The 20,589-nt window shown below is 42.7% G+C and overlaps 1 protein-coding gene across 7 annotated transcripts in view; it reads left to right on the plus strand.

The window, feature by feature from the left end:
- The first annotated feature begins 2,736 nt into the window (after positions 1-2,736).
- The window catches only part of BPTF (bromodomain PHD finger transcription factor), a 55,004-nt gene continuing 37,151 nt past the window's right edge, over positions 2,737-20,589 (plus strand). For 3 of the 7 annotated variants that reach the window (XM_058038718.1, XM_058038719.1, XM_058038720.1), the window contains exons 1-2: positions 2,737-3,376; positions 15,333-16,155. In XM_058038718.1, coding sequence (XP_057894701.1) covers positions 2,737-3,376; positions 15,333-16,155 — 1,463 coding nt within the window. The remainder of the gene's footprint in view (positions 3,377-15,332; positions 16,156-20,589) is intronic. The other 4 variants (XM_058038721.1, XM_058038723.1, XM_058038724.1 and 1 more) reach the window with 2 other exon arrangements.

The following is a 20,589-nucleotide window of genomic DNA, read 5'->3' on the forward strand; positions in this document are numbered from 1 at the left end:
AAGTCATGTAAGCCCTTCCTTCCTTGCTACACCTACCTTCCTTTCTGCTGCTGAGCTCTGGTGTGACATTACTGTTAGAAAAATGCCTGTGGAACTGATTTGAGAGCTGAACACCTGAAGACAATTCCTAACACAAATAGTTTGGAGTGAAGGACTGGACAAAAGCATCTCAATAATTTAAGCAAGAGCATGTGCTCACTTGTTCTGAATGCCATCCAGCTGTAGGTTCAGCTCTTTCCCTTATCCTTGGAGAAAGGAGCCCACCCAGACAACAGCTTGGAACAACTGGGCTGTTCATCTTCTCCAGAGTGCCTTGTCAAAGGAAGCTTTTTCTCCATCTGTCCTAAGGATGGAAGCAGGGTAGAGTTTCCACCCACAAATTCCTTTTCCTGCTGTATTCAATTCACTTATAAACATGCTCATTTAACTACCAGCAGACTCCAAACTGGAGCTCCAAATTCCAATCAGTGTATTCTGCTCTACTGAGTGGAATGAGCAGGTTTTGGGGTTGGAGTTGATTTCTCCACTGAGCTGTGTTGGAAAGGACTAATTTACATCCTGTCCCTGAAGGTAACACCTCTCTGTGCACCCATTTCTCCACCTACAAAATGAAAATTCAGTGAGCACTTCCACATCACCAACTGATAAGGGATGGGATTAAGAGACAGATACTCTGGTTCACAGTTCAGAAGCACATGATTCTCAGCACCTTTGATCTACCACAAATACACAAAATCCAGTGTTTTGGAGGTGTTAATGCTCTCAGAATGCAGCAGGTACCTTTGCTAGATTCTCAGTGTATAGATGGCAGAATGCACAGGTGTTTTTCCCATGGTACCAGAAGGAGATAATGGAAATGTGTGTCTGTATATTCATGTATTTAGAGTTACCACAACCCTCTGCCACCTTGTGAGAGGTAGCAAAAATCAACCCCACATAAGCAAACTAAAGGTAACTTGGAAAGGTTCAGAATACAAATTGAGTAGAAAGAAAGGTGTAAATGGAGTTGGGCAGTGTTGGCTGATGCTGTGTGTCATCCTGTGTTCAGGGCTTTGGGCCTGGGCAGCTGCAACACTGAATATAATAAAAGACCTGCAGATAAAAAGCTGGATATAGAGTGCAAAATGGGCTAAACCCTGCAGCCATTGTTGTGTGCTTGGTGCTGTGGCAGGTTTGTGGGTTTAATGAGGTGCTCGGCCTGAGCAACAAGTTAATGTACAAAAGGACTTCAAAAATTACTATTGAAGAATGCAAATTAAATGATATATTGGACATGTCACTGCCATGTTTGTGGCATGACCAGTGGTGGGTTTTACCTTGCTCAGATGTATAAACAAGGGACTGAAAGAAATGAACATGCAAACTGATTTTCTAATGATAAGGCTTCTGGCTTCTCTGAAATCCTGAGGCTGTCTTGATCTAGCAATGAAAAGGAAGGCTGATTGTAGGAAATACAAGATATCTGTGTGCCTTGGGCTGACGTTCAGGTTGTACTGCTTTTACTTATGAAACTGATACCCTGAATCCAAGTGATGGCATTGCAAACTCAACTGTGCAACTGGTTTTTGTTGATTTTTAGTTCTTTGTAGGCTCTGGCAAATGAGACAACCAGAGGGAATACAAAGCAGATGAAGCCCATCTCTTTTCCTAGTGCTCCAGAGAACTGGAAACAGAGAATAGAGAAAGCGGATGGGCAAAACGGTGATGGTGGGTCCGTGTGTGATCTCAGTGTTTGCTTTACACGGCGCTGCCTGTGTAAGGGTGAGCTGTAAGTGGGGTTTAAGGGGCGAGGAGTCAAAGCGCGGCCAGAGCTGAGTGCCAGTGGCCAGAGGAGCTGCTGGTGCCGATGGCGGAGGGAAGCGACTCCCGAGGGACACCCGGGGCTCTGATTTGGACGGGGAACGAAGACCCTCGTGGGGAGCCCCTGCCCAGGGCCTGGCCCGCACCTCGCTCAAAGCTGTTCCCGATGGGCCCGGGGAGTGACCCCGGCCACGGGCCCAGCGACCCCGCTGTGGGGAGAGGGTGAGGCCGGGGCAGCGCCGGCTGAGGGAGCGGCGGCGCCGGGACCGTGAGCTGCGACGGGGGCGCGCTGGTGCCAGCGGAGAAAAGGGGCAAGCGGAGCAAAAAGGGGCGAGGAGTGGTGCCGGTGTCTGCGGTCGGTGCCGGGGTCGGATTCGGGGTGGGGGTCGGTGCCGGCGTCGGTGTCTGGGGTCGATGTCGGTACCGGTGTCGGATCCGGGGTCAGTGGTCGGTGCCGAGTCCGGCTTCGGTCCGGGTTTGGGGTCGGTGTCGGGCTCGGTGCCGGGTCCGGGTTCGGTGTCGGGCTCGGTCCAGGCTCCGCGTTGGGTCCGGCTTTGGCGTCGGTGTCGGTGCCGAGCCCGGGGCTCCGGGGCCGCCCCGTCGCGGCTGCTCCCTCACGGCCGGGGCGGGCGCGCCCCCTGGCGGCGGCGGCGGGCGCGGCGGTCACGTGAGGCGCTCGGGGCCTGGTGCCGCTTCCCCCAGTCAGCGCGGAGCGGCCGAGGCGCAGGCGGGGAACAAGATGGCGGCCGGCGGCGATCCGGAGCGGGGCGCCGGCGATTCGCGTTGAGCCGCGGCCCGCTCGGCCCGGCCCCCCCCCCCCACCCCGGCCCCGCGCCCTCCGCGGGGCGCGGAGCTTGCCCGTAGCCGCCTGTCCGGACTCCGAGCGCCCTCCCGAGCCGCCCTTCCCCTCCCTTCCCCCTCGGCCAGCGCCCAGCGATGCGGGGCCGGCGCGGCAGGCCGCCCAAGCAGCAGCAGCCGGCGGCGGCCGCCGCTCCGGCGAGCGCCCCGGCCCCGGCAGGCCCCATCGGCGGGCTGCGCTCCCGGCAGCGCGGCAGCAGCCGCGGCAGGTGGGCGGCCGCGGCCCAGGCGGAGACGGCGGGGCCCAAGCAGAAGGGAGCCGGCGCTGCCCAGGCCTCGTCGCCCGCCGCCGCCGCCTCGCCCAGGGGGGGCGGCAAGAGGAAGGCGGGCGGCGGCGGCAGCAGCACCCCCGGTGGGGGAGGCAGCGGCGGTAAGGGCAGGGGCAGGGCCGGGGCGGCAGGAGCAGGGGGAGGAGGAGGCGCAGGAGGCAGCTGCAACAGCCAAGGCAGGGCTGCCTCGTCCAGGAGGAGCATCAGCAAAGTGGTGTACGACGATCATGAGAGCGAAGAGGAGGAGGAGGAGAGCATGGTGTCCGAGGAGGAGGAGGAGGGAGACCCCGAGGATAACCAGGACTCCGAGGAGGAAGAAGAGGAGGAGATAATGGAGGAAGAGGACGACGACGACTCTGACTACCCCGAAGAGATGGAGGATGAAGACGATGCCAGTTATTGCACTGAGAGCAGCTTCAGGAGCCACAGCACCTACAGCAGCACCCCAGGTAGAGAGTCCGTGGGCGAACTCAAACAAGTCGAGGGCACCCCACATGCTCCCTCTAGGTTGGCAAATACGCTCCGCACTCCCATGCGAGGATGTGAGGGATGCCCGCAAGCACTCCCAGGGAGAGGGGATGCAAATAACCACTGGCAGCCCCGGGGACGCGGGGAGCATCGGAGGATGCTCGGATGCGCGGAGAGGAGCGGGGAGGGCGGGCGGCACTTGCTGGAACAAGGGGATGCTCTGCAAATGTTCACGGGGAACCTGGCGACCGCAGAAACGCGCGATCCACCAGGACGTGTTGCAAACAATGTCAGAAGTGTTGTGGAGCATTCACTTCAAATTTAAAAACAAGGGAAACCAGAGGCATGCCTTGCAAAGAGATCTTTTCAATTAAATACAGGAAAGGCTGGCTTGTGCTTGCAAATACAACTTGATGTTGAAAGGAAAGGAAGCGCATGTGAGTTGAAGTGGCTTAAAAAACCAAAAGACTATAAACACCGAGAATTTTCAGGCTCTTGAGGTCAGAGCTATAACTGGATCCAGCATCTACTGGCTTTAAGACAAAAGTAGCTTTCCAAGGAGGGAAATGAGGTGCATTGTTCAAAATGGAGATTGCATTGTTATAGTTTGGGGAAAAGTGCACAGGGCCTCATTGCAAGGATGTAAACCTAGCTGGAGTTCAACACAAAGATTAAAAGGTGGAGGTTGAGTCAGAGGTCTTGCATTTAAACGCTGTGTTTATCTTAAGGTATGGCAACCTTTAAAACTCATGTTGGGGTTAAAATTCATTAAACATAATAGTGATTAATTTTTTTCATTCTAATGGAAAAATTGGGATTTTTTAAGGTCTGCATTTCTGTTTGTCCTTAATTGGTTCCTTCACCAAGCTTCAAAAATTCTTTTATTTAAACTTAAGCACTTTGGATTTATTTGAACTTGTTCCAGAATGGAATTCGAGCTTACAATATTTTATTTTATTTTTATTTTCTTTCTTTTTTTTTTTTTAAGTCTCTGAACCAGGAGAGTAGTTCAACTTATAGGTAATTTGGGCTGCAGGATGGCAGACACTGCTGTTGTTCCAGTATTTGGCCACTTTGGAAGGGGGGAGGAACAGGTTGTTGGTGTGAATGCATTGCATCTTAATTAAAAAAGGAATGTAGTTCCGAGTAGTTAGCTGATGACTTTTTAAAAGGGGGAAGTACTGGCTGCTAAATGTGTAATTTATTTTTATTTTGGTAAGTTAATGATATCAGCTCATTCTGTGACTTCATAATAGTACTTTAAAAAGCTCTATAGGTTTTTCTATATATTTTTTTAACTTATATCCATATGCTTCAGAGCCTAAATGAATCAAAATAAGTACATACAGTACTACATTTATTTAGAGATAATTTTTAGAAGATGTTAGTTTACCTGTTGCAGGAATGTCCTGCAATCAAATTGAAATTTTTTGGATAAAGATTGAGACCTGACTTCACAGAAGGAAAGCTCTAAAATACTCTATTGACTTTTAACTCTCCATTTTCTTCTTAGTTGTGATAACTTTCATTTTTATTACTTTTTTGGGAGTGCTTATGTCAGGGAAATAATATTTTTCTGATTTTAACTGGCTAGGTCAGGATAATATTTTTTACATGAGCATCCAGGTTTAAAATGAGTTCTGCAGAGAATGGGTGTATGCCATTTTTCAAATGTGCTAAGTGTTTTGGCAAATCAGGAGATAGCTCTCTGTGCATTGTTGTACAAGCATAGACAGGTTTTATGTGGTATTCAGGTGTATCAGAAACCATTTTGATAATTTATATGTTTATTTCTCACTTGGTCAGGATAACTTAACTTTATTAAGAGAAGTGTAAGTGTAAGCATTTTAATCCTCAGGTGCTTTTGCTCTCTACTGAGAGTTAGAACGTTTGTGTTGTTATTTTGGCACTTTACTGGTGGTTCTCATTAGCTCAGTGTTTGCCTAGAGGTCTCCCTCCCTCCTGGATACATTCTTGCCCAAAGTTTTCATTCAGGCAGCTCCGTCCGTGCCTCCTCCTGGACAAACACCTGCCCTGGGAGCCAGGGTGGCACTGATGGGAGTCTGAAATCCCAGTGCACTGATGGAAATCTGAAATCCCAGTGGCACTGATGGGAGTCTGAAATCCCAGTGGCACTGGTGGGAACCTGAAATCCCAGTGGCACTGGTGGGAACCTGAAATCCCAGTGGCACTGATGGGAGTCTGAAATCCCAGTGGCACTGGTGGGAATCTGAAATCCCAGTGGCACTGACTGGAGTCTGAAATCCCAGTGGCACCGATGGAAATCTGAAATCCCAGTGGCACTGGTGGGAACCTGAAATCCCAGTGGCACTGGTGGAAATCTGAAATCCCAGTGGCACTGGTGGGAGTCTGAAATCCCAGTGGCACTGGTGGGAATCTGAAATCCCAGTGCCACTCATGGGAGTCTGAAATCCCAGTGGCACTGGTGGGAGTCTGAAATCCCAGTGGCACCGATGGAAATCTCACTCCTGGCATAATCCAGCAGGAGATGCCAGCCCTCAGAGCAGCACTGGCAGCAGGGCAGGGTTTGTCTCATCGGGATCTCTGTGTCTGACAGGGCAGAGAGGAGGGCAGAGCAGGGCAAGGCTGCAGTTGTCTCCCGGGTTCCTCCAGGGGCTCCAGGTGCTCCCTGAGGTGGGGTTGGTGCTCAGCTGTGTTCAGGTACAGGGGGGTTATTTCATAGCCCTGTGTTTAGATACAGGGGTGTTATTTCATAGTGTTCAGATATAGGGGTTATTTCATAGCCCTGTGTTTGGATCCTGGGGTTATTTCCTAGCCCTGTGTTCCATACTGGGGTTATTTCATAGCCCTGTGTTCAAATGCAGGGGGTTTATTTCATACTGTTCAGATACAGGGGTTATTTCATAGCCCTGTATTTGGATACAGGAGGGTTATTTCCTAGCCCTGTGTTAGATATAGAGGTTATTTCCTAGCCCTGTGTTCCATACTGGGGTTATTTCATAGCCCTGTGTTACATACAGGGGGGTTATTTCATACTGTTTAGATACAGAGGTTATTTCATAGCCCTGTATTTGGATACAGGGGGGTTATTTCCTAGCCCTGTGTTCCATACAGGGGTTATTTCCTAGCCCTGTGTTAGACATAGAGGTTATTTCACATCCTTGTCTTGCAGCCAGGCAGGGTGTAACAGTGACAGAGCTCCTGTGCTGGGCTGCAGGGCTCTGAGGAGCGTCTCCTCCCTTGGCTTGGACGGGCTCCTGACAGAATTTTTACCAAAGAGATGATGAACAGTCCTCTCCCCTTACCCTCCAACCACTTCCATGATGTACTCTGAGGGGCTGAAGAGTTTTTGAGAGCTGGCTGTTGAATAATTGCCATCCCAGTCAAACTCTGCTGCCAGCCAAGCTTTTACACATAAATCACATCCTGCTTAAATGGGGAATGGACTTGCTGCAGTTTTTTCTAACTTACATATAACAATGAATTAAAAGATCACAGAGCAATGTTTCTGGCCAAGAAAGCTTCAGGTTTTGTGCTCTGGTGGGAAGCTTATGATTTATCTTGAACTTAGATGTAGGAGTACTTTCTACTATAATATGGTAATAAGTTAATATTATTATAATATAAAATAATATTATTAAACTATTTAAAGAAGTGGAATCTTAGAAAAGATAAAATGCCTAATATACCACTTAATCATGGTACAATAAAAACATACTGTGTGAATAACAATTATTTCTTTTTATTCTACTGGATATACTTTTGGTGGAGGGATTTTGTATGTGTAATGTCCCTTCCCTCTCAGCCCTTTGCATCCCCAGAAGGTGGATATTGCTGGGACAGGTATCCTGTATAACTTGTATCACTAAACATTTTTGCCATTCCCTGCCCAATGTAAATTCCACTTGAGGCTTGTCACTGTTGCATTATAGTTACTAAGTATTTTTCATATGTTGCAGAATTTTAAGAGAAGGGTTTAATGGTGATGCCTAGAAGTGCTTCATTTTTTTGTTTATTGATTTTTCTTCATCAGAAAACTAGTTTTAGGAAGAGCTATACATCTAGATTTCAGCTGAGATCATCAGTCTGTCAAACAAACAAGTACACAATATTTATCTTAAAATACAATAAATAATAATTTTAGTTGGATTTGGCTTGTCTGAGCATTTGCAGGGATTGACCATTGCTTCAGTTAACCAGTTACTTGCCAGTGTGCTTTTATCTTCAGAGTGAGAGAGTTTAGCTGGGAACCAGGTGCTGCATTTGGTGTGTCTGTAGTAATTTTTTATCTGAACATGTTTTCATGCTCTTGAAGAATTGTCTAAGTGGAGACACTGAGATACAACATTGAGATATGCAGCCTCCTTTGTCTGCCGTGGGAGAAGATTTACCATCCTCCCAAACACCTCACCTGGGGTACCCTGTTCTCTAAATTCAACCTGGTGTGCTCTTATTTTACCATTTACTGATCTGCACTTTGATTTGTGCTCTGGAGGGAAGGGTCACTGGTTCCTCATGCCAGGCTTGGAAAATGTAGGGAACAATCCTTGACAAAGAAATTGTGTAGAAGGCCAAAGGAGTAAATCTGGGGCTGATCCTGCTGCATTGACTTGTAAATTGGCAGCTTTATCTGAGGAGAGCTTTGTCAGGCATCTCAGGAGCTCTGAGCAGCAAATACCTCGCCCTGATAGAAGTATGTGTAAGAGATAATGTGCTGGAATTACTTTATTGGGCAAACTTTTTCTGTAGATCTGCAGTAAAATTCTGTCAGTGCTCATTGTGTTGCATGGGACAGGTGTAAGGTGAATAAATGTGGATTTTAGTGAGTTGGGGGTGGCTCTCAGGGCTCACTAACTTATTAAATTTGTTACAGCTTATCTGAGTGTGTCCCAAGAGATTGTCTAGCTGTTCCTGAGAATCATTTTGCTTGTGCTACCTGTGGTTTTGTTGGTTTTTTTCTTTGCCTGGGTTCTAGGCACTAAAGGGTTGTGCCTCACTCTGAGTCCTTCTCTCACCTGCTGCTTGTGCTGCATTTGCATTTGTTCTCCAAATGTTAAAATTGTTCCATAGAACACGGGGGGTTTGTATTCCTGGCTCCTGGGGGTGTGCTCATGGCCATAATGTTGGGAAATTAAATTCTTAAAAGTGAAATCAGTTGAGAACCCTGGTTTGATTTAAAAGTGCATGCTGACAGGTGTGCAAACTGAAAAGGAAGCAGCCAAAAGTTTCACAGTTTAAAAGAACATAAAGAGCTACTTTTGTACAAGCAATGCAGGAATCAAACTTTACTTGGGAACATGTGTAGGAATTTGTGTGATGTGAGTGCACTCAGGATCTAGTCTAATAATCAGAGATGTTTTAATTTGTTTTGCAACTTCCAAAGCTTTTTTTTGTGCTTGGAATGCCTCATTTTTAATGTTTGTTTAGTTCTTAAGTTTTATTTATGGCTGGATTTTTCTTTTCTCCAGACTAAATCAATAAATTTGGGTTAGGTGTGATTACTTCAGAGTAATATTCAAATTAAAGCTGCACCTACAAGTAGTTACAAATGCATCTTATTCTCTTAGAAAAATTTTCTGGGAGAGACTTTGACTGTGAATATTAGAAACATGATTATCATGTTGGCATTTTTAAAAGAGAAGAAACTGTTTTGTGAAAGTCAAAGCCTTTCATTTCAGCCCATCCCAAGAAAAATATTTAGATTTTTCTATTTTGGCACTACTTTTCATAATATATTCTTATTTTATGTTGAACTCATTCATGTTACTGCTGTTTTTTCTTTGGTGGAAGCTGAGCAAACGTTCTCCCAAGAGGTTGACTTTTAATTAAAGAACCAGTTTGGATATTGCTGTGGCAAACATTCAGCTCTATCCAGTTCCTGCATTCTGCTGTGAAAGGAAAGAAAGAACACCAAAAAAAAAGGTTTTCTTACACATTGTCATCAGGTGTTTCCAGTTTTCTCAGTGATATCTAACAAAACCTCCTGTGTTGCTGTACAGGCCCATTTGAAACGTGCCTGCTGCAAAGCAATAACATGGGACAGCAAGTGAGTGTTTGTTAAAACCAAACCAAAATAGGAGGGAGTTTGAGGGCAGGAAAAGGCAAAGTTTCCAGAAGGAAGGAAAATGTAGGAGAGGGCATCTTCTCTGAGGAGTGCTCTGCTCCAGGACATTGTATATAACTGGCAGCTGGTCTTTATGTTGAGGAGTTTTTGCAGTGACTCACGATCTGGAAAACAAAACCAGCCCAGTTCTACTTTACTAAAGATGGACTTTCATCTAAGAGTTCTGTGGTTTTGACTTGGCTTGTGGAGCTTGAAGCCAAAATTTTATTCTTTTTTTGGGGAAAATTGAAAGTCCTTTCTGTGGTCAGTTAGTGGAGTGTGACTGGAGGGGTTTGTTCTGTATCTTCCCCTCCTGTAGAGGTTGCTGAAGTACCTGAAACTCCTTGGTTTCTTTTCCCTCCCCAGTGTCCTACCAAGCTGATCCTCTCCATGGCACCTGAGAGCAGCAGCTAAGTGCTGGGAAATGATGGGGAAAGGAAACTTCTGAGACAAGTGAAATGAGACCCGTTGTGAACTTCCAAATCAAGAGAGACAGGAACCAGTGTTTATTTTTTAGGCCACCACTCTGTCCCTGTTTAAACAAGACAGTGGTTCTGGCAGGATATTTGTTCTGAAGGACATCCATCCACCAGTCCAGAACCTGAAATATTGGGCTGAAAGGCTCTGTTTGCTGGAGGGGAGGAATGTTTAACATCAGTGAGACAAGGCCAAACTGGATTTTTGTGATTTTTGTTAGCCTACATGTGTAAGGTGATTGAATACAACCATAGCTGAAGAGCATGAAACTGTGTCCTGGACGCTGATGTCTGTAGTTTATTCAGATATTCTGTTTATATAAACCAGCAGATGTGTTAAGGATGGTTAAAGTAGTTTTAAATTCTCTATTCTCCCGTGGTAAAGAGTAGATATGGCTTTCCCTTTTCTTCTTTCAGTCTGTGAATGAAAGTGGGGACAAAGTTTTTGATCCTTTTAAACTCATTTCAGAATTCATTTCTGAATTCTGAAAGGGTCAGCATTTGAACCAAGTAGGTTGAGTAGATGCAATTTAAAAAAATAAAGCAAGGTTTGGGTTTTTAAAGTAAATTCTGATTTTGGATGTTTAGACTGTTACTTGAGTAACTTTGTTTTATTTCAAATATCATTAGTGTGTTTGCTTAAATATTTGTAATAGAAATTATTTTAGTAGATTATTCTAAGTGTAGACTATAATTATCAGTATCTGATAATTGTAATGTACCATGGAAATAGAATTGTTTACTCTTTAATCTTAATTACAGGCAGCTCTTTAACTAGAGAATTCAAAATAGTGACAGGTAACCACTGCAGACTGCTCCAGCACTTGGGGAGACACAGTGAAGGATTTGCCATTTAAAAGAAGCTTGTGCCAGATAGAAATATAAAGCTCAGACACTCCAGGGGATCTGGATCCTGTCAATATTCCAGCTGTGGCAGCAGGAGGCAATTGGCAAATCAATTTTTTTCCACCAAATAAAGCTGTGGAATTTGAGTGGTGTAGAAGTGGACATTTTCTGCCTTTGTACTGCCTCAAACTTGGAGGTGAAATTTGATTCAGAGGCTTGGTTAACATGCAGAAACTATCTCAGAGTCTCTCATTTGCATATCATAAAACTTGAGTATGTTTTGGGAAACTTCAGTGTGGGTAAATTGAGAGTAGATTTCTTGAATTTAGAGTAGTTACATGAAAATTCTGTTTAATGTCTGGTCAGTCAGGTGGTGGTGCTTGAAGGAGAAGTAACCTGCCAGTGCACCTGCTCTGCAATCCCCTTGGTGGTTTTGGGGTTAAACAAAGCAATTTCTATTTGAAACAAAATTTCCCTGTGGGGGCCCAAATCCTTGACAAATGACAACAAGTTAAAAAAAAAAAAAAAAAAGGTTGTCAAATCCTAGTATTTCTTAAATAATTTAAACTAAAGTGTTTGAAGTGGCCAGAGTTCTTTGTGGGGCTGTGGGGTTTTTGTGTCTGTCGCTAAATGTTGAATTTAAATATTGGCCCACTTGCCTCATGAAAAAGAAGATTGTCTTTGAAAGTGAAGAGCTTGAAAAATTGTATGTGTTTATTGCATTTTTCAACGTTTGAGGGATTTTCTTTTGTGTTTATGAGGCACAGTAGGGTAAACATGGACTGTGGCCTTCAAAAACCCTCACACAGGAGGTGGAGCTGCTCCAAAGCAGGGTGAGCTGTGTGGGTTGTCAGCACACTGAAAAATCAGCAGTAAAATAGCAACATTTCAGCTTAAAAAAAAAAGACTTGTAGCACTTTGACATCATTATATATTCCATTGACCTGCACTTTTAATTCCAGTTCAGCAGCCTCTTGCTATGCTTCAAGATTTATGAGCACCTTGGCAGAGAATGTCCATCCTTCTCACTGGAGATTATTAGATTGCTTGGATTTGTTGGTTTGGGTTTTTGAGGTTTTTTTTTTAAAGGTATCTGAATGTTTCTTGAGATCACAGTTGGTGTATTGGCCAGTAATACATTGGAGCACAAATTGCTGGGAATTTCTGAATATCCAAATCACACTTTGTGACTCTCTTCTCAACTTCAAATTCTCTTCATCCCCAGTACAGAGAATATTAATAACAAATTGAAAGTGAAATTGGAAAGAAAAAAAGCCAGCATAGAAAGATTTTAAATGCTGTGCCATCAAGTCATTCGAGAAAAATACAGTTTCTTTCTAAAATATTCTGCATCTTTGAATACTTGCCTTTTTTAGCTCTGCAAACCAGTTTATATTTAGTTGAGAATTGTTCAGAGCAGTTCAGTGTCCAAAAACAGAAATTATTTGAGCTCTTGAGCTGTGGTGTGTGGTTTGCAGTGTGGATGGGGAGTGTTGAGGTGCACAATATCAAAATGTGCTGCAACTGTCAGGCCTAACACAAATGAAGCACACATGTTTTAACCCACTCTGCTTCTCCTATTGTCTGTTTTATTATTGCTTTTGAAATTTCTGCTCTTTATACCAAAACAAACAAGAAAATTCACAAATTGCTTTAAGTAGGAGATGGAATGGTATGACTAATGCAGCCACAGGTTGTGTTGTGCTTGCACCAAAGTACAATTCTTTATTGTGTTATTATGACACATTTATATCCTGATAACACATTTCTTCTAGATGTGTAATAGCACCAGTGTGCTTCCTTTGTAAGAGGAAGTGTTAGAGATTAACTTTTTCAGAACATATTAGGAATGCCTTGTTTTAAAGTTCTTTTTTTATTCCCCTATTACTTTCATGTGACAGATCTACAAGTGTCTTTAAATTGCACCAGTGGAGGTTTAGATTACATATGAGGAAACTTTGTTTTGCTGAAGGGTTGTAAAGCACTGAATGCTGAGGAAACTGGTGTAGGTCACACCTCTGGAGGTGTTCTGGGATGTGTGGATGTGGAACTTGAGGAGATGGTGGTGGGGCTTGATCCTGGAGATGTTTCCAACTTCACTGGTTCTATGGTTCCATCCCATGCTTATCTCATGGTAAAGAGACATCAGCAAAATTGGTGTTTGGAGTCCATTTTCTTCCAGCAGTGTTCCTTCACTCTGTTTTATCTTTGTCTAAAATTACTGGGGGGATTTGTCACTTCTCATTAGTTGAGGCAAAGCAGGGTTAATGTCCTTGCTGCTCTTTCTTGAAGGGCTGTTTCATGGCTTTGCTGTGTGACAGACACATTTTTCTGCTCTAGAAGGAATCCTGGTTGATATCTCTGCTGCCTTTTGTGATGCTTGCACTCTGTGAGGGCCATCAGGGATTTCAGAGTATCTGTTCTTGGTGTCCTGCATGGCCAGGACTGCAGTGTTGAAGGAAACTTCAATGAACTTCAGGTTTATTGTGTGGGCATGGCTTCTTTTGCTTTTGGGGTGCTTTAATTAAACCAGCTGTGGCTTATGGGATCATGTTGGTAGAAAAGTTGAGTTGAATCTAGAGAACACTTGCTTTGTGCCTGGCTGTGAAACTGCTTTGTCTTTGTGTGTTTGCCATGATTGAACATTTTCCACTGATTAGTGCAGAGGCATGTTGGAAGACACTCATAGAAACATTCCTTCACTTTCCACAGTCAGAACTCAAACTTGGAAAGTTATTTTTGTCCACAGATGAGGTTGATCTGTTACTTCTGTAATGGAAATATCTTGCAGTTATCTTCTATATTGTTTGGGTGTGTAATTTGTTGTACAAGACTTCATTCTTTAACACTGAAAAGGGAGAGCTGTGTCTGGTGCCTTCTTGCCATACCAGCCTAGGAGCTGATTTATTTTTCTGGAATCATTTGTTGTGCCTCAAGTTGTTTCTTAGAGGTGGCTTTTCTTTCTGGCAACTTTTTTTCCCTTTTCAATGCATTAATATTTTAATGATGGTGTTTCAGATTCAGCAGGATCTGCCTTAGCAGTTAGACTTATTTTCTGTATTTCTGGGGGTATTGAACTGAGTAGGGTGAGTTGAACAAATGCCACAGAGAACCACTTCCATTTAATGGTAACATCCAAGCTGACTGCAACTCACTTTATCTCTTCATTTTCCTCCCCAGTTTTTGGGGAGATGTCCTTATCTGCAGAATATGGTTAAGAAATTATGAATGTGAATCTTAAAATTCCAGAATATTGATTGTGTCACTCTTCAGTGTCACAGAGTTTAATAGATGTCCCATTTTAATGAAGTGTGTGTGGGAAATGGCTGCTGTGGATAGCTGCAGTTTTTCTTTGGATTTTCTCTGTGCATAAAATACATCCTGCTGCCACTTGTCTATAGACAATGGATAATTTTGGAATTTAGTTGTTGACCAGAATCTTAGTCTGCTTAGTAAGAGGACCTAAAACCCATTTTCATCTCAGTTCTTGGATTAAACATAGATGATGGTTTATGAGGTTTTCTCAACTTGTTTTTTTTCTAGAAAGGGAAATAAGCTTAATGAGTGCATCTAAAACTTTTAACTGATAGCTGAGAAATAGTTGCATGTAGCTGGTTATTCTGATAGAAGATTAAAATATTTCATCTTTCAGGTAGTGTCATTTAAAAAAACATTCCTTTTTTTTTTCCTTCTGCTTGGCATCAAGGACAGTGGAATCCAAGGGAAGGAAATGTAGCATCTTATCTGAATTGACATCTGAGACTGAATTAATTATGCTCAGTGTCTTTTAGGTAGTAAAACAGCTCTTTAGCTTTTATTGGTAAACTTCATCCTTCTGTAATTTTGCCTTTTCATTCTGTGGATATGGCTCCTATTTTATTGAAGCATGAGGGTGGATTGGGGAGGTGGTTGTTTGTTTGTTTTGAGAAATTGAGAATTTTTGAAATATTTTCATAAACCATCACATTTACTTCCTGGTTTTGGTTTGTAGGTAGTCAGGAGAAACATTCTAGTTAGAAAGCAGTGGGCAACATGCTTTAGGTTCTCTTTTGTATTTTAATTTGGTTTAGATTGATGTCCTATGACATCTGCTTGAAATGAGCTTTCCTGGATGCCCTTGCTGGATAGGAGAATAATTGCAGTCATTTAATACAAAATATCTGTTTGGAGTGTGATGTTGAATAAAAGTGAGAAAAATTATTGTTTTGGCTGCAGGAAATGTCTTTCTTTTTAAGTAGTTTAAACAATTACATTTCCATATATCATTTTAAAGCATCAGTAGATGTGTATTGTGTGGGAAATGCAATTCCTGTATGTGTCTAAAGCAAAACCTCAGATATCTTGTGTTTTATTTTCATACTGTTAGTTAAAGTATGAGATGATTAGCTGAGTTAACACATTTATGTAACTGTGAAGCTTGTGAAGCCTTAATTTGCATTAGTTCAGAATGTTTACACAGTGATTGATGACAGATATTCAAATACACTGACCTGTGAGCAGCAAAATTCTTACTGTTGTTTCTTATTCCAGGTAGGAGAAGACAGAGAGCACATCGTCCTCGTTCTCCAATATTGGAAGAAAAAGATATCCCACCCTTGGAGTTTCCTAAATCCTCAGAGGACTTGATGGTGCCTAGTGAGCATATAATGAATGTTATTGCCATCTATGAGGTACTGAGGAACTTTGGCACTGTTTTGCGCCTCTCTCCTTTTCGTTTTGAGGACTTCTGTGCTGCTCTGGTAAGTCAAGAGCAGTGCACACTCATGGCAGAGATGCACATAGTGCTGTTAAAAGCAGTTTTACGTGAAGAAGACACTTCAAATACTACCTTTGGACCTGCTGACCTCAAAGATAGCGTTAATTCCACTTTGTATTTCATAGATGGGATGACGTGGCCAGAGGTTCTGCGGGTATATTGTGAGAGTGACAAGGAATACCATCATGTTCTTCCTTACCAAGAGACAGAGGACTATCCTTATGGACCAGTAGAGAATAAAATCAAAGTTCTGCAGTTCTTAGTGGATCAGTTTCTTACCACAAACATTGCACGTGAGGAGTTGATGTCAGAAGGGGTTATTCAGTATGATGATCATTGTAGGGTTTGTCACAAACTCGGGGATTTGCTCTGCTGTGAGACCTGCTCGGCCGTGTACCACCTGGAGTGTGTGAAGCCGCCCCTGGAGGAGGTGCCCGAGGACGAGTGGCAGTGTGAGGTCTGTGTGGCACACCAGGTGCCCGGGGTGACTGACTGTGTGGCTGAAATCCAAAAAAACAAACCCTACATCCGCCACGAGCCCATCGGCTACGACCGGCACCGGCGGAAATACTGGTTCCTGAACAGGAGGATCATCATGTGAGTGAGCCAAGCACTGCATCCTTTCTGAGCAATTACACTGTGTGTTTAATACTTCATTTAAATTGCTGTTTCATCTTAAAATTGCTCTTCCTTTAGATAAGGCTTGCTGTTTTGTAATATTGCTAAAGACCATGTAAATAATCCATATTTATCTCAAATTAATATTCTCATAATCTATACATAAAAACAGGACCTCAGGCTTAATATTAATGTGCCTAAAACACATAAATGTGAGGCAAAGAAAGGGAATATTAATGAAAACTCCCCAGCTTCTTGTAGAAGTTACTGAAGAGAAGTTTGATTCTATTTATGATCACACAGTGTGTAGGACACTGCTTGTGGTCTGTCACCTGCTTAAGCAGTGCTTGGCTGCCAGGTGCTGGTGCCAGTTTGATGCTCTGCCTTTGAAGCTGAAACTTTCAGAGATGCTCAGAGGGATTCATTGTTACTAGAAATGTAGAAAGTGTTGCATTGAACGTTGTTCTGTAGTGCAGAGAAAGTCATCACAGAAAGTTGTGCCTGTCTTGGGGGGAGGTACTGTGTGTGTTTCACACAGTTTCCTGTTACTGGTTGGTCTCAAGATACAAATGTACCTCAAAATATTAATAGGAAGCAAACCCTTGCTGGTGAGGGCATTGTGCCCTGGATTTTACTGAAAAGTTGAATCTGAAAATCATTTCTCACCAAAAAATGGCTAAAGATTGGTTTTGTCATAAAAGACTGTTCTTAGCTAATTGTTCTCATAATGGAGAAGAAACAATATTTAAGTGAAATTAGTGGTATTGTTAAATTAGGAGAAATAAGAGACTTTAGCAGAGCTCTGAAAACTCAGAAACAGAGTTTCCATTCAGTGTTACAGAGAAAATAAACCACAGCTGGGTACCTTAACAGAATTTCATACAAAGCAGGTTCCAGTGAATGTTAAGATAGTAGCCAGCGTGTTTAAAAGGGACTGTGAGGTCTGCTGATGGTGTTACATCTTGCAAAGAAGACACTTCTGAGGGCTCATGGTATTCCTTTAAAATGTGGGGCTGTTTCTCTGGGGTATTGTCAGCTGATGCTTTGAGTATTAATTATCTCTGCTCTGTTTCCTGTGTTCTTCTTTCATATTTGTAAAAAAAGAGTCCATGTTTGATCTTTTTTCGTTTCTCTGGGTTATAAATGTCACAGTAATGCCAAGTAACCTTTCAAAGGATGCAGGGAATCTTTTATACTCTTCTCTTTTTTTCCCCTATATATGTGCTCCGTGGTTATACTCAGTGCCATGCTCCTCAGTGAGGGGTGGATCACTCAGGTGGTTCACCAGGATGGGATGGGCACCTGAAGTTGTTGATATCCAATTATTCCATTGCTTCCTGCTGAATTTCCTACCTTTTGTTTTCAGAAAATGTGTTGAAATTTTGATTTTCACAAAAAAGCTTGGTTGTGAAGGATACACAACTGGGATTATTTTTGCTCTAGTTCCTTGTGCTTTAATAGCTTAGGGTTATCTCTGCCTTGGTTTTGTATCTTCCTCCTCAAACTCTCAAGGAAAAGGTTGTTCTAAAGATGGATTTGTCTTCACTGCTCTCCTGTACTGGCAGAGATCTGGGAATTAACATTAGAAAATCCAGATCACTCAGGAGCTGATTTTGAGCTAAATGGGCAGACTTTGTTTCTTCCCTGTATGTAGGCAGATAGGTAATTATTTTTAACCAAACTTGATCTGTGAAACAATGTTTTTTTCCCAGTGAAGTAGAGTATTTGATGTTCAGAAGGTTTTGATACAGGCAATACTTCAACATACTTCAAACTGAAATGAATCACGCAGGTGCTTCGTGATCCTTTGAAATCTGCACATGTGAGAGTTGTTTCTTTCTAGCACATTGGTAGTAATTTTAACTGCACTTACAAGAGACATCTTCAAAAGTTAAATGTGTTGAGTTTTTAAAAACCAATATTTTGCATTCCTTTTAGGTGTTCTGTGGGCAAATTATATCATAAGAGGTCAAAAGTAGTACACAACTTAATTCCAGGGAAATGCAACCTTAATAACTCACATAGACATTAAACTCTGTAATTTCAGTTTTTAAATTCAGTAAGCATGCTGTATTGCAAACCCAACTTTTTTGCATATATTGACTTATTTATTAACTTATTTATTTATATATATACACACTGAACAGGATCAAACCACACCTGAGATCTTGGATAACTGAAGGGTAACTTAAAGGATAACTGCCAAATGCTAAAACATGAGATTCATGAAATTATATTATCATATCAACTTTATTAAAATGAGTAGAATATATTCCCCAATGCCATGTGATTAAATGTATCAGAGGAAACTAATAGATCTAAAAATAATCTGCACAAATACCAATTTGAAATCCTGCCCAGGAGGATTAGAGAACTGAAATCTTAAATTCTTGGTGGTTTTGTTTCTCAAAAGGGTTTTCAGAGCTTTTTACTTCTTCTCCCCTCTTCCCCTTTAAATGTCATAAATCCAACCTAGTGCTGATTTTCCTGCCTTTTAAAGGGTTTTGTAGGCTTGTTCCCTGATACTTTTGTTTCCATCACTGGCCTTCTTTAAGCCCATCATTGTGGTTTTGTTTCTCTTTTCCACTTCTTCCGTTTTACAGAGATGGAAAAGTGGACACTGAAGGAGTCTCCTCATGAACAAATATCAACAAAATTAAAACAAAAAACAGGCCAAGAGCAAATGAATTCCTGATGTTTTTATTTCAAGCTGTTTACAAATTAAGGAGGATGCCTCTGGGTCAATTGCATTTGTTTTACTTGTGAAGATTATTTCTGCAAGTTATTAACTCAGGAAATTTGGGACTTTGACTTGTATTGTCCTTCTAAACTGCTGCAGTGTTTTAACAAGTTTATCTTTATAGAAATATTGAGATACTTTGGATTTATCAATTATCTGTGAAAACAGATAATGAAACACTGTTTGGCTTTCATTTTGATAGCAGAAATAGGACACACATTGTTATTCCTGAGTTGTGTGGATCTTCCTCAACAGTCAAAAGCAGTTTCAGCTTTTTTTGTTTGCAAGATTTGTCATGCTGTTTATGTTCTTAGGGGGTCCTCCTCTATTTTCTCTAGTTAATTAACAAGGATTTGGATCTTCATTTGAATAGATTGTTCTAAACAATTTCCTGAATTCTTCAGTTTCCAACTGTATCATCATGGAATTCAGGAAGTATCTGCTACTTAGTGCTAAATATTTTGTTATCACCTTGCTTGAAAGGTTTGATTATCTTCTATGTTGCTTTTATCAATCTTTAAACTTGTCTCTGCAGCCTGCCAGTGAATAGTTCCTGGCAGCCAAGGAGGCTGAAAGAGGTAGGAAATAATCATGTGATTCTTTTCTCCTCCTTGGCCTCACACATTGTGTGTGACTCAGCTGAGTCCCCCTGTCCAGCACCAAGCTGGCAAATCTGCCTGGACTGCCTGAGAACAACGCTGGGAGCTGCTCCTTGTCAGCCTTGGACATTCCAGCTTTTTCTCACAGCCCCTCTGATTTCCTCAGAGGGTGAAAGTCGTGTCCCTTTAGTAAACACAGGAGGGTGTTAAGGGAAAGTTAGCTGGAATTATATAATTGTTAATTTAAGCCTTATCTAAGTTGGCCAAAATGGATTGCATGGAATGATTCCTGCTGTGTGCTCCAAGTCCTCCCCTGGCACACATCTGAGTCTTGGAAAGAAGTCTGGCCAGAGATGAGCTTGGTGTAAGCACACAGACCAACCAGTTTGTGCCATTTCACATTGTCTGTGCTTTTTCCAGAGAAAACTCTTCAATTCCTGAAATTCTCTTGTTAAGGTTGTGATTGTCTTCAGACCAAAACAAACTTTGTGCTCAAACCCTGATATAAATGAAGTAGAAGGGTATTAAAATACTCTTGGATAACCTCATTGTCTGTTTCTAGAATATTACCTGAGCAGTTCTTTAATGGGCAGGACTCAAATCCCACATGGAGGGATCAGCTCCAGGTGCTTTCTGCAGATGCTCTTGGTGGTTTGATGTCTCAGCTCTGCACACTGAGCCTGGGGTTTTCTGGTCTGCAATACAGCAAAGCTTTACTGGTGCTGAAGGCTTTTCCTTGACTTATCCAGGGAAACTGGAAACAACAGTTCATTGCTTTTCAGCCCAATGGAACCTTGCAAACCTAGAATAGAAAGAGCTGATGGGAAGGGAGAAGCCAGATGCTGCTTGGGAGGCTCAGGTGACACAGACTCACCCTGTCTGCATTAGTGCAGCTGGAGCAGTCTTAGATTTGCTGAATGGGGGGAGAAACATGAAAATAAGAAAACACTTGGATGGCCACCATGAAAATAGAAGCAATGTGTACAGGATGCTTGTCTGGCAGATGGATGCAGGCACAGCCTTTCCTCATGGAGAGGAATATGAGAATATATTGTCAGACTTATCTCAAAGGTC

Source organism: Melospiza georgiana, chromosome 21, assembly GCF_028018845.1.
Source record: "Melospiza georgiana isolate bMelGeo1 chromosome 21, bMelGeo1.pri, whole genome shotgun sequence".
NCBI lineage: Eukaryota > Metazoa > Chordata > Aves > Passeriformes > Passerellidae > Melospiza > Melospiza georgiana.